The 13,927-nt window shown below is 46.7% G+C and overlaps 2 protein-coding genes across 2 annotated transcripts in view; one reads left to right on the plus strand and one right to left on the minus strand.

Annotated features, from left to right (window-relative positions):
* Positions 1–1,597: 1,597 nt before the first annotated feature.
* MPEG1 (macrophage expressed 1) lies at positions 1,598–4,377 on the plus strand. Its single transcript, XM_081170918.1, has one exon. It carries the CDS (start codon positions 1,669–1,671, stop codon positions 3,817–3,819), a length of 2,151 nt encoding a protein of 716 aa, XP_081027044.1. The 5' UTR covers positions 1,598–1,668; the 3' UTR covers positions 3,820–4,377.
* A 3,877-nt stretch (positions 4,378–8,254) lies between these two features.
* The window catches only part of DTX4 (deltex E3 ubiquitin ligase 4), a 38,370-nt gene continuing 32,697 nt past the window's right edge, over positions 8,255–13,927 (minus strand). Inside the window, exons 8-9 of the mRNA XM_081170931.1 lie at positions 13,704–13,793; positions 8,255–11,544 (exon numbers count right to left, since the gene is read on the minus strand). Coding sequence (XP_081027057.1) covers positions 11,311–11,544; positions 13,704–13,793 — 324 coding nt within the window. The 3' untranslated portion in view covers positions 8,255–11,310. The remainder of the gene's footprint in view (positions 11,545–13,703; positions 13,794–13,927) is intronic.

Below are 13,927 nucleotides of genomic sequence, written 5' to 3' on the forward strand. Positions count from 1 at the left end.
TAGAATGTGTCTTTTTATTTAAAATGCATCTCTGAGTTATTTGTGGGGCATAGGAATTCATTCTTATTATTTTCAAAATATATTCCGGCCCCCCACTAGGTCTGAGGGACATTGGACCAGCCACCTACTGAAAAAGTTTGCTGGCCCCTGATACACTGTATTGTGTATTATCATGGTGCATAGTCAGGAAATCAGATCAGAAAACAGCCATTCACAGTCAACTAACCCTTACCACCACCATTCTTCTGAACATTGTCCAGGCAATTCTTACTATAAGGCACCAGGCAGAAATAAGAAATGGCTGCTTCCTGTCACTACAATGAAAGAAAGAAGTCATAGCTTCTTTCTCTCTTTTCCTGTGGCACAAAGCCCATTCCCTCCCATAGCATTATGAGCCATTCTGTCTTTTTATTTAAATTCTTCCTTTGACTTGGCTGTCTGTTGGTTGCACTAAAAACAGATGCTAAGGAATCAGTGCATCAGATCACCTTGGCCATTATGGGTGGTCAGCTTTGGTGTGGGAGCAAGTTCTGAACGTGGCTGGTGGAGAATGAGCATGTGATGTGATGTGGCACCAAGGAAGTTTCCCAGTTGCTGGGAATTGCAAGTGGGCAGAGTGCTGTTGTACTCAGGTCCTGCTTTAGGCTATTGAGAGAACAGGATGGTGGACTTGGTGGCCCATCGGCCGGATCCAGCCAAGGCTCTTCATATGCTATTAAAGGAACCGTTTCTATTTGTCCAGAAAAGTTGCTAAGACAATTCTGGAGAGAATAAGAAATGGTGGGTTCTAGCAGTGGTGGACCGACATTTTGGGGGCCCTGTAGTTTGAACTGTTATGGGAGTCCCTTTGCAACCAGCAACAAGGTCTGAGTAACCACTGTTACCTTCTTAAAAAAACTTAGAAAACTTAGAATTGTAGAGCTGGAAGGGACCACGAGGGTCATCTAGTCCAACTCCCTGCAATGCAGGAATCTTTTGCCCAACCTGAGACTCAAACCCCTGGCCCTGAGGTTAAGAGGCTCATGCTCAACTGATTGAGCTATCCCTCATGGGGTTGTTCCACCATCACATTAAAAAACAACTACTACATCTCAGATTTTGATTAAAATTTCTGTACTGGATTGTCTCCCAGGTCAAAGTCACTGGTGTGAATAAAAAAAATCCTATTCTTTATAGTTTTCAAGTCACACAACTCAACTTTGGTCTACTAGACGCAAACATTTTAAGCAATGTGGACTAAAGTTGGCTCTGGGGCCCCTCTGGGATTAGGGGCCCTGAAGTTTAAACTTCATTAGTTTCATAGTCAATCTGCCTCTGGATTCCAGCAAAACTGCTATTGTTTGAGGACCCATATATTGAAACTGTTGCTGCCTGGTTCTAGGTGCCTATTCCTGAACCTGCATAATACCTGCTCAGTAAAGCTATAAGGAAACAGATTTCTGCAAATATGCCCCAGTTATATTTCTTATTGTGCTGTAAGCCTATCAGAGGCTGCTCTAAAGTTTGTCCAACCTGAGAAAGAGAAAGTACCGTATAAAGCAGAATAGTTTTGCTTCCTCTTTAAATGATTAACCTCAGCATAAAAAGAAGGAAGCCTTTACCAGCAGTAGAGAGAGAAGCACATTGAGACCATTCAGATGCTAGCTTTTCCTCTACACTGGTCGAGCCATGAGTACTTGGACAGGGATCGTTCTCTCCTTGACGCTCATAACTTGGGTATGTCGGGCACAGGAATCGCCCTTGTGCCGTCCTTCTGTCACTGGATTTCAGGCATGCAAACAGGTCTTGAATCTTCCTGCACTGGAAGTTCTTCCTGGAGGTGGCTGGGATAACCTGAGGAATCTGGATATGGCAAGAGTGATCAGCCTAAACTACTCTTCGTGCAGCACTACGGAAGATGGGGCTTATTTCATCCCCAACGGGTTTTTTGCCATCGCCCGTAAACAGAGCTCCCTGGAGATGAACTCAGAGATCATAGAGTCTTGGATGGATTACCAGTGTGCCACCTCCGTTTCCATCAATGCAGAGGTGTCCTTTCTTTCTATCAACGGAAAGTTCTCCACTGACTTCCGCAGGATGAAAACCCACCAAGTGAGAGATCAGGCTGTGACCACCAGGGTTCAGGTCAGGAATTTGATGTACACTGTGAAATTCAACCCTGGTGCAATGTTAGATGAAGGCTTCCAGCGGCAGCTTGTCACCATTGCTAGCTATCTGGAGAACAACCACACACGAATGGCTGACTACTTGGCAGAGATCTTGGTCCTAAACTACGGCACTCACGTTATCACGGGAGTTGATGCTGGAGCCAGCCTCATCCAGGAGGACCAAGTGAAGTCCTCCTTTGTGAAAGATGGCAGGTCCTCGAGAATTTCTGTCACAGCTGCGGCTGGGGCCTCTTTCCGCAAAATGCTCCACTTTGACATTAGCACTTCAGTGGCGACAGAAAACGCTTTCACCCAGCAGTATCAGGACAACCTCACCAGCTCCAGGGTGGAGAGTATTGGCGGGGTACCATTTTACCCTGGCATTACCCTGAAAACTTGGCAAGAGAGCACCACCAACCAGCTGGTGGCTGTTGACCGTTCAGGCTTGCCTCTGCCATTCTTCATCACCCCAGGAAATCTGCCGGGATTGCCCACCCCCACCGTGAAGAGATTGTCCAGGACTGTGGCATCTGCCATCTCCCGTTACTACACATTCAACACCTACCCTGGCTGCATCGACCCTGCCTCGCCCAACTTCAACTTCTATGCCAACATGGATGATGGGAGCTGTGAAGGGACAATGACCAACTTCACCTTTGGTGGAGTCTACCAGGAGTGTGCTCAGCTGGAAGGCCCTGATGCTGCTGTGCTCTGCCAGGACCTGGAGCAGAGGAACCCACTCACTGGAGACTTCTCTTGCCCCGAGGGTTATGACGCAATCAAACTGCGCTCCCAGCTACTTGAGGAAGGCTATAGCCACTTGGAGTGCCGACAGAATTGCAAACTGTGGGTATTCTGCAGGCAAGTTTGCAGCGATGTTTTCACCCCTTCCATGGTCCAGTTCAGCTCCTATTGGTGTGCAGCAAGAAACTCCGTCCCTCAACAGTCAGGGTTCCTTTTTGGAGGCCTCTTCAGTGCCCAGAGCCCCAACCCCATGACCAACAGCCAGTCCTGTCCCTCCAACTATTACCAGCTGAAGCTCTTGGACCAGCTCGTAATCTGCGTCAGCAACGATGCCCGGGCACAGAGGAACGCTATTCCTTTTGGGGGGTTCTTCAGTTGCCAGGTAGGAAACCCGCTGACGGGACACCACCGTGGAACAGATGATGACCCCTACTCCAAGAGGTGCCCAGCAGGGTTTGGCCAGCACCTGGCTCTGATCAGCGATGGCTGTGAAGTGCAATACTGTGTCCAGGCTGGGCGTTTCACAGAAGGGGCTTTACCCCAAGCCCGGCTCCCTCCCTTCACTCGCAAACCTGTCATGAGCTTAATTGCCACCAACACCGTCCTGGTGATGAACAGCCATGGTGACCAGGTTTGGATCAAGGACACCCAGACCCAGATGTGGAAGATAGGCAGCCCTGCCGATCTGCACAACATGAACGCTGCTGGTGGGAGCTTCTCAGGTGGAGAGACAGCAGGGGTCACTGTTGGTGCCACCACTGGCTTGGCCATCCTGATTGGCCTGTCGGTCTATGGATGCAGGAGGTACAAGAAAAGGGAGTACAAAAACATCGGGGAAGAGGAGAGGAGTTTGACCTCAAGCAACAATGCCTGTGATTTCATGGGTGAAATAGAGGTTGAGCAGGAGCAGGAAAGGCAAACTGTGTAGTGTGTGTATGTATGTGTGTGTTACTATCAATTACATCAGGATGGGAACCTGTGGCCCTGAATATGATGTTGGACTCCAGCTCCCATCAGCTCCAGCCAGCATGATGGGAGTAGTAGTCCAGCAACATCTGGAGGGACACCTGAATGCTGCTGTATGTCAGCCACCCCCAACCTGCTGCCCTCTAGCTGTTTGGGACTAGAACACCCATGGTCCTGACTGTTGGCTACACTGGAAGGAGCTGGTGGGAACTGTAGTTCAAAACCTCTGGAAGGGGAAGGCTAGTATATGTTAATGTGCTTTGCTGCAAGTGCATGGCTATGAGCTTCTACCTCTTACTGTCTCTTGTTCCTCTTCTCTAACTTTGCTGAGTAAGCAGAAGCACAGCAGCTCCCTTGGGCATTTTCCATTAGGTCCAGGGCATTGGGAAGCTGCCGTATACAGTACTTAGCTGAATCCTTTGGTCCACCTAGATTAGAAGTGCCTCTTCCGACAAGCAGCAGCTTTCCAGCATTCTTTTTTGTTTTAAAATATTTGTTATTAAATCGTTTGTTTACAAAAGCACACGCATTGTCTCTTTCTTCAGGCTGTGTTTTCTACAGATCAGTTACAATTTTTGTGAGTCATTGGTGTTATATGCAGTTTAGGGTTGGGAAGAAAAGGGGGGTGAGAGGGGGTGGGGTGGTAAAGCTTATATTATTTTCCTTAGTACATGTGTGGGGGTTTTGTGTCAGCGTCACTTGGGTAGGTTCACCTTGGTGGTGAGAGAGGTTGGGGGTGGCGTAGTGTGTGGCTGATTGACTTTGGTTGGCTGCAGTGAGATTTGTTTGTGTGGGGGGGAGGAGGGCATTGTTGGGTTAAGTTAGCCATATTGATTCACATGCTGTCATTCTTGTTGTTGTCTTGTTGGGCTGTGTTTGTGATAAAGGGGAGCCATACTGGGGTGAAGGCGTCCTCTTCTATTTCTCCCTGTGTCAGTTTCAGTCTATCGGTTAGCTTTTCTAGTAAGGCCGTTTCCCATACTACAGTACTTGATACCAGCACCCCATGTTTATTTCTGATAGGTTCCTCCAGTGTCTGGTGTGATAGGAATTTTATGGTCTTAGATATATGGTAATGTTCATAACTGCACATACATAGATCAACACAGGAAGACCAACCTGGAACCATTTTGATTCCTAAACTGACCAAATCCTTTCTCTGCAAGGTTAAACTGGAAAAGCCTCCCCATTGTCTCTTTCCTCACAAATCCTGTCTCAAGGATACAGTATGTCTGTTTGAATAAGGTGTGAGCCTGTGACCTGGCCCAGGAAATAAGTATTTTACCACTACAAAAGAATGGCCAGGCTCCCCAGGAAATCCAATCAAGTAACCTGCTAGACAGGAGATAAACAACAACAGGAGAAAAACAATATTAAAATTTCTGTGATGTAGGTGGGGTGTATCTGAGGGGTGGTCTTAGGTTACACCCCTTCTGTGATGTATGCATAATGTTTCTGGGGGTGGTCTTGATCTAGAGAATGGGAATTTCAAAAGTCTTTATAAGCCCTTGCACGGCATTTTAAGGGGTCCTCTTCCTCTCCTGCGTGTGAGGGGAGCACCCTGTTGCAACAGATCAATAAAGATCAGGCTTACTAGCTGCTTTGCTTCTCAATATTCTCTGGTTGGCCTCTGTTATATTCTCCTACCAATAGGGAACCTATGTAAGGACTCTATATGGGCTCTAGGATACCCCATAAGGGAAAAGGGCATATTTTTATTTACAACACTGGCTATGGTATTTCTGACTGCTGAGAGTAGGTGGGTTATGAGCTCTTTATAGTGTGAGTGGGCATTTGTAGCATTGCATTTCTGATGCAAGTTCCCCCCAACCTCATCTATGGGCATAAGGGGCACATGCCTTTTCCTGGGGAGTTAGACTACAACAGAGGTGTGGCCTTCCAGATGCTGTCCGACTCCCAATCCCATCAGCCCAAGCTGGCACAGCCAATGGCCAGGGATGATCAGAGCTGGAGTCCAGCAACCTCTGGAGGGCCTCAGCTTAACCTTTTCCCCCATGGGATATACAGCCACACACAGCACCTAAATTGTACTGCAAACAAAGCACGGGTTAAGATGGTGGTCCCATGGGGTGTCATGAAGGGTTGATGATGACAGGACAAGAGAAGACCCTTAGGCTGAAAAAGGCTCCCCACCCTGATCGGGCCCCAGTGTGAAGAAGTTGCAAATGCTTAACAGGATTTTAAGTTTAACAGGGTGCAGCTTAACAAGGACACTCCCCCCCCCACTGTCAGGCAGAGCAGACTCTGCATTCTTTACTCTTTTTTACCAGCACTGTTGTAGAAACAATACCAGGATAACACCTTGTGCAAGTCCTGGTTTTACTTCCCAGGTAGAAGAGAGGGGCTGTGTAGCTACTTTGGGGAAACACTTTGAGCTGCTCAGATGGGAGAGGAAGCATGCTTATATTGTCACATGCACACAAAGCCCGGGGCGGCGGCGGAATAGAAAAGGGGGATATGAAGAGAGAATGCAAGTACAGTAACTTCAAGATTCAGCCCTTGTTCAGCTATAAAAAGCACTGACTTGCAGCAAAGGAGCTGCAAGGGCTTTTTCTCTTTCGGCAAAAGGATTTTCTCCCCCCACAAGTGCATCTTTGAACACACTGGCCTGGTGCATTAGCAAGATTTTATTCTATTGAGAACAGCTCCTCTGTGCTCCATCAGCAGCTTATGCTCTATTAACATATATCCTCCCGGAAAAGGATGGCAGGAAATGCTTCTTCCAGACTCTGTCAATGAGTCAGCCACTGATTTGTCTGCAAACCAAGGCTGGTTACTAACAGTATATTGAATTTTTGGTTTTATTTGACCCAGTAAAGGCAACTGCATGTATCCATATATAACAATATATTTTATTTTTTTAAAAACCCTCTTGAATGCAAAATATATGTATATATATAGTGCTTTTTCATAAACATGCAATGCAACATGCCTGAAGGGAATGAACGTCTTGTATTAAGGGAGCCGTCAATGAATATCGTCGTTTTTCAGCAAGTTGCTCCCATTTGGTTCTGCTTTATTGCTTATTTCTCCAAGCTGGTGGAGGGAATCAGTTTTAAAGGACATAAGAAAGGATGTAGGCACTTGGATCTCATGTAAACAAAGAGAGGAAACTACACACAAATAGTAGATCAGTGGGAAAGAATTTGTACAGCTAGAACTCGCCAGTGTTTTATGTACTATTTCTGGATTCTGCACTCAGAAAACTGAAATTGTGCCATTAGAGGTGTGTGAAATATATTGGTATAGATTTACTTATAGCGAAAATAGAGGCAAGCTATCTCACAGTGTGGAATTATTTGGCAATGAAACATGTGATAATAAGGAATGGGAATTAGCTAGCCCAGAAGGCTCAGGAAAGAAACAGTGGGAGAGTCACATGTAGCTGTGCAGTGGTGTGAAGAGGCATCCCCCTCAACCTTCGGGGCCTAGACGAGCCCCACCCTGGTTTCCGAGTTTTTAATATAAAACACCGCACACTAAATTTCCAGTTCTTCCTGGCAACCACAGAGGCAGAGACTCAAAACCTGCTGGTTGTTTTTTAAAAGTTTAAAGCCAAAATATTAAAATGGCAAATGGTAACCAACACGGCAAATTCTGTGCTTGGCAGGGCAACACATAGATATGACAAGAACAGCTGTGCATTCTTGATTGGAATGAGAGAACCGTCTACTTTCACCAGTGTGATCTTAAGGCAGCCTTTGCCAACCTGGTGGCCTCCAGATGTCTTAGACCACAGCTCCCGTCAGTCCAAGCTCACTTAAGGGATGAGCTTGTGGTTTCTAACCCTCTTCCTAACAGTCTTTGCACCTTTCATCACTGCATCAGAGCAGGCATTCCCAATTTCTCCAGCATGTCCAAATTTCTCCAGCACGGCATCGTAAGGATCGGGAGAGGAGAAAGAGAAGGTGCACCTGTTTGATTCCTGCAGGCCATGCAGCTGTTAATGGCACAGTATCTCAGAAAAAAGTTGGCAATCTGAAGTATGAACAGCGAGTATGAACAGATTCCAAGATTAGATCCAACTCAAATTAGAAGTTTAGCAAGATGATCCTGTTTTGTTCCTTCAGTTCTTTCCCTCCCTCCTGACACTTACAAATGAAAGATTTTGATTCTGTCCAAAATCCAAGAATTAGAAGTCCTTCACTGGATCTAAACCTTTTCCTTCAAGTTGTGTTAACTGTAGTGAGTTAGTTTTCCATCAACTCTCATCTCAAGCTGAAGTATTTGCTTTCCCTGAAGCAACTTCCCCCTTGTGGCTGTTTGAAAGCCAATGTTCTCCCAGCTAAGTAAACTGCACACATTCACCTGCTCAGGAAGCACCAACAATGAACAAAGGACAGACTCACAGACTCAGAAAACACAGACACGAGACATTCTTCAAAATTGGCAGTGGAGTTTTCCTTTTATTGTTGTACCCGCCCCCCCAAGGGTGCCATCCTGACGCAATGCAACAAACTAGAGACGGGCAAAACGCACCGTTCACAAACAACAAACAAACAATATACATCATGGCTTCCCCCTCACCCTGCCCTCCCCCCCATTCCCAATACCACTACCAGCACCCCCACCACAACCTGCTTTGGGACTTGAAGAGGACAAAAAGTGGAAGAGAGAGACCCTCTTCCCCCCATCGCCCTCGACAACAGCGTCACATCAGGCTTGTCATTCCCTACGAAGTACAAAATTATCAACGGCTGGAGAGTTCAAGGAAGAAGTAACTCAGCCAAAACAAAAGCAAAATAAAAGGCAAACTGGCTCCCTTCAGTTGGGAGATGTCCGTGGCTGGAAGGTTGCCCTTCAAAATCTCTCCCCTATCCTGGAGGCTAAATCACATTTGAGGGAATGCCATGGTGTGTGTGTGTGTGTGTATTTGAGGGTGGGGCAGAGAGAGGTTGCATTTAGAGAGTTTAACAAGGCTGGGTAAACTCCCAAACGGGTTTTCCCCCCTGCCAACTGAACCACTCAATCAAATCAAATCTATTAGGGGGAAATCCAAGAAGGAAATGCCTGGCAATATTTATTCAGAAAGGCATCCCTACATAATGTATGATGGCAACCCAGTCAGATGAGCGGCATATAAATTTATTTATTTATTTATTTTTGATGATAATGTAGTAACTGAGTAAAAATTAAAAAGCTTAGACTGGCACTCAACCAAGTTTTACACACAGTAAACCCACTGACGATGACTAAGTTAGGACCATTAATGTCAATACGTCTATTCCACGTAAAACCTAGCTGAACGCTAACATGTTCTTGACAGGAGTGTTGATGAGAAAGGAAGAGGAGATTCTCCAGGTGACATGTACCAAGGAGCCACCGATGATTTATTAAGAGCCTCTTTAAAAAATCACAGCACACTTAACAACCCTTGTGATGTCTCTGGGCTCCTCCACATTCACACACACCCTGCCGCCACCAAACCAGACAAGCATGCAGTCAGACATCTCTACAGACATGCTCCTTCCTATTCCCACATGCTCTCTCTCACACTTTCCATCTCTTTTATTTTCTCACCCGAGCCTGCCCCACAGAGATTTCACACGGGTTATTAAGGTCTTCGCACATACAAAAAAGTCAAAATATTTTATTCAAATATCAGGTGTGGGCAGGGAAGGGCAGGGACCCAAAGGGCTGTCACTCTTCCTGGGAGAGCCAATGTGGTGCCCTGCAGGTGCCACATGACTCCAGCTCCCATCGACCCCAGCTGCTATGGCCAACAGTCAGGGATGATGGGAGTTGTAGTTCAGAAATAAACTTCTGGGATGGCCCCACACGGATGCCCCCTGCTCTGTGCCATGGCAAACTCTATAACAAGCTGTGCTTAGCCTCCAGGTCTAACTTAAGTACCATTGTATTACACATCCTAGCCTCAAAGCCTTTCTCATACATTACAAATATATATATAAATATATACATATATACGACAAACCCCCCAAACATGAGGTAAATAAATTCAAATCAGTATCCAGGGGACTCCCCCATACAAACAGTTCAAAAGAACCCACCTCAGGAGTGTGAGGAGGCAAAACCTGAAAGTGTCTTGCCTTCCACCACTTCTGTAAAGCCTCTCATTCCAACCCACAACAGAAACAAATCGGACATAAAACAACCCCCCTGGGATGCAATTCACAAACAGAAAGAGAGATCGGGGCACATGGCTCTGTATTGGTCTGGAGAGAAGTAAATGCAATTGAGACAGGGAGGCCTGACCTAAACCCTAGCTAAGTCCAGGGGCCCAGCTGGATCGGGCAGATGCAGCCACAGGAGCAAGACTTGGGCTGCATGCACACCACGCCTCCAAGGCACATTCCGAGCACAGTCTTTCCCTCAAAGAATTCTGGGCACTGTAGTTTGCCAGAGGTTGCTGGGAATGTTCACTCTGTGAGGGGTGAACTACAGGGCCCAAAAGACAGGGCTGCAAATGTGCTTTAAAGGTATATAATGTGTACTTTCCCAGCCTCAGTCTGGAATGGACCGACTTTATACAAAGGCAAGTGTGGGCCAGATCCAATATGCCAACTTGCAGGGAAGCAAGGGGTTTCTTGCATCCACCTAATGCAGTATAGATACTGGCTGTGATTCAGTTACTCTGCTCATCCAAGTTTTGAGTCGGATGCAAGGGCTTGCCTACAGCTGACCCAGTTTGGAATGCACCCAAGAGAAGGGATTCCCAGCCTGCTTCCTCAAGGAACTGGGGCAGGCTCTAGCAGGAAGCGGGCCTGCTTCTTAGCTATCTTAAAATAGGGACGGAGAGGCAGCCTCAGAACGTATGAGAGTGCCACAGAGCACCAGACCAGCAAACAGCACATTTCTGACTCACACTGAGCCACGACATGAAAGCAGTGACATGACAACATGGAACCAGGCACCTAGCTGGGCAAGAGAGAGAGACCAGGGCCAATTTTAATCCTCAGTGCCTTTGGGACGTACAGCCACCTTTCTTGGCTCCCGAGTGCTGCCACCCCCCGAGACGCCTGCTTGCCCCCAAGGCATACCTTCTGTTGTTTTCACAGAATTTAAAGTGGGTCTTTATTTGCCCCTCCCCCCACAAAAATGCCAGGCCAGGTATCGGAGCTCCTAACTATAAAAGCAGCTTTGGGTGCTGAGGTTAATATAACCTCAGGCCTCGTCAGGACACTGCAGCCCAGGCCCAAGGCAAGCTGGGTACGGGGAACTTTCCCAGGCTCCTTTGCTCCCGGCAGCCAAATGCTGTAGGACTGGCGGCTTCCAACCTGAGCGAGCCCCTAAGCGGACCACTGGGCAGGCGGAACCAGGCCTTTTAAGAGGCAGGTGGTGGCTGTGGCACCAAGAGGCAGAGAGGGCAGAGCAGGCACAGTGGACGAGGGAGAGGGAGCTTGATCCACAGGACGCCGGCTCTTTTTCGTAGGGCAAAGCCTGCTCCCTCTCCTCCCCTCCTCCCATGCCCTCAATCCTTCTCCTGGAGCGTACTCTCCTCCGTGATGCCCTGAGCAGCCAGTTCAGCCAGCACATTGTCCAGGTAGTTGGGGTCAGGGTAGCCGTGGCCCGTGAGGTTGGAGCCAAACTCTGTCTTGTGGTGGATCTCGTTCCAGATCACCGTGTCCGACTCGCCCGTGGTGCTTGAGGTGCCAATGGCAAAGATCAGACGCCGGTCCCAGGCTACCAGAAGCAGTTTCAGCACCTGCCAGTGGGAAGAAGAAGAGGGGAAAGGGGTTATGGGGAGGGGTTTTCCCAAAGCCTAGAGCCTCGTAGCACAGAGTACTTCGCAGAAGAAGAGCCTTGCTGGATCAGGCCCAAAAGCCCATCTAATCCAGCGTCTGTTTTCACAGTGGCCAAGCAGATGCTCATAAGCAGGACCTGCGTATAACAGCACTTTCCCCACTTACGATAGCTGGCAACTTGTATTCATATGGCCTCCAACACAAAGGTGGTATTATTATTATTATTATTATTATTATTATTATTATTACCTCACCCACCTGGCTGGGTTTCCCCAGCCACTCTGGGCGGCTTCCAACAGAACACTAGAAACAGAATGAAACTTCAAGCATTAAAAACTTCCCTAAAATACACACAATGTGCGTCTGATGCACTTGCAAACACTTGATGCTATTAGTGCAGGAATCCGTTCAATAAGTATAGACAAGATTCCACAATCTCATGCTTGTAGCAAAGGTGTGTTAACACTACAAGTGCACAGGTAATGGAGGCAAGGGACTGTGCCCAATGCAAAATGTCTTAAACTTCGAAAGACAAGAGGACCCCTTTTCTTCCAAAAGGGGAAATCTTGTTATAGCCTCAAGCATGTAGAAAGAAAGGTAAGGCACCATTTCCCCCCAAAGACTGTGGGGAATATCTTGCAAAGTGAAGAACTTCTCCAGGCAAACTGGGTCACCTTTTCCCCACTGATATTTAATCCACTTCAAAAAAGTGAGAGTAGGGAAGATGGCATCCTAGCATATATGAACAAACAGGGCTTCAACCAGGGAAGACGGAGAACATCACTGAACATTGACATTTTTTATGGTTTATCTTCTAGACCTTGTCCTCACACTGTCATTGGTGAACCTTTGGGGTACTTGTAGCATGCTCCCCATAATGTAGGGGAGCTGGCAACAGTGGTAGCTCTTCATGGTGTGTTTCCACAGTACTCATTTAATGAACTGAAGTGCCTCACACATTGGAAGTGTAAGCATGTACAGGCCAAATCTGTAACATGAAGCAGGCTTTTGCGAAAAATGAATTAGGAAGCCATTATGAGCCTATTATCCTGCTGTATCAAACTCTCCCCTCCAATTCTCTCTGTTTTAACTTTTCCCCATCTTCCTATGATCTTTTCTATGTCACATTAATACCACTTATAATAAGGCATTCTGCAGCACCATAACTCAGGAAAGAGGATTTCATGCTTCAATTCAATAATATGTGGGCATTTGAAAAATTATCCACCTCAGCTTCAAAACCAGGAGATTCCCCACCCCCCAGTTTTCAGAGGCAGAGAGCTTCTGCTGAAGGACTGAGAGTCAATCTGCAACAAAGTTATGCTTTGTTTGAAAAGACACAAACATTCAAAAACTGCTTTTAACCCTCCACTACCATTTCTTTTGTCAGTTTCAATCTGCTATTGGGGCCAAATAGATCCCTTTTAAGTCCTAGCTGGAAATAAATATATGGTATTTCGATACACAGTCTCACACAAAAACTGCTGCGGTACAATTTTAAATTAAAGTTTGTTACTGTCGTTCTTGTTAAAAACAACAAAGTATGTACAGAAAGCAGCAAGTATCTACGTGTTTGGTATGGGCAAACCTGTGATGTGTCATTTGGGGTAAAGATGCAGCCCACCAATTAGGCAATCCTCATGAAACTATCAAGAACAAGATGACAGAAACCCCCAAACTCCTAGGTAAAATATTGGTTTCAAAGCATGCTATTCAATGTAGTGCTAAGGAGATAATTTCATCAGTGCGCACTGATCCTCACACCACCCCTGCAAACTGTTACAGGGGTTCTTTGTGACCCTCCAGAGTATATTTGAGGGTATAAATGGGGAGGAGGGTTGAAGCCCCATCATTATGCTAGCAGGAGTCCTTGTGCTGACTTCTACTAGTAGAACAGGGTAGCAGAATGTGGCCCAAGGTAAACAACAGAATAACCTAACAGCCCCCTTAATATTATAGGTAAGAAATACACTTTGCGAGTTTGCATGGCGAGAGTGTCCTCCCTGCATCAAGGTAAAGCCAACATGGGGCAGAACCAACACGCTACTATAAAGCTAAGTGGTATAACCACAACGAATGGTTGTGCTTAAAATTCCTACAGCACGAAGATGCCACTTACCTTTCTGCCTCTTTCACTCTCTGGGAGGTAACAGTGTCGAGGGAAGCCCCGTGCAGTGAAGCTCTTCCCAGGATTGGGATGCTCTGGTCCCTAAAAAGAATGAGATGCACATGAAAATGAATGTGACTTTTCAAATATCGTTGAAGGAGGTTCACAGGATGAGAAAGGCCCCACAAGTCTAAGCATGAAGCTGGTTGGGAGATAAGACAGTAGGATCTATCTGA

The sequence above is a fragment of the Podarcis bocagei genome (assembly GCF_964188305.1).
Source record: "Podarcis bocagei genome assembly, chromosome: 1".
Lineage (NCBI taxonomy): Eukaryota > Metazoa > Chordata > Lepidosauria > Squamata > Lacertidae > Podarcis > Podarcis bocagei.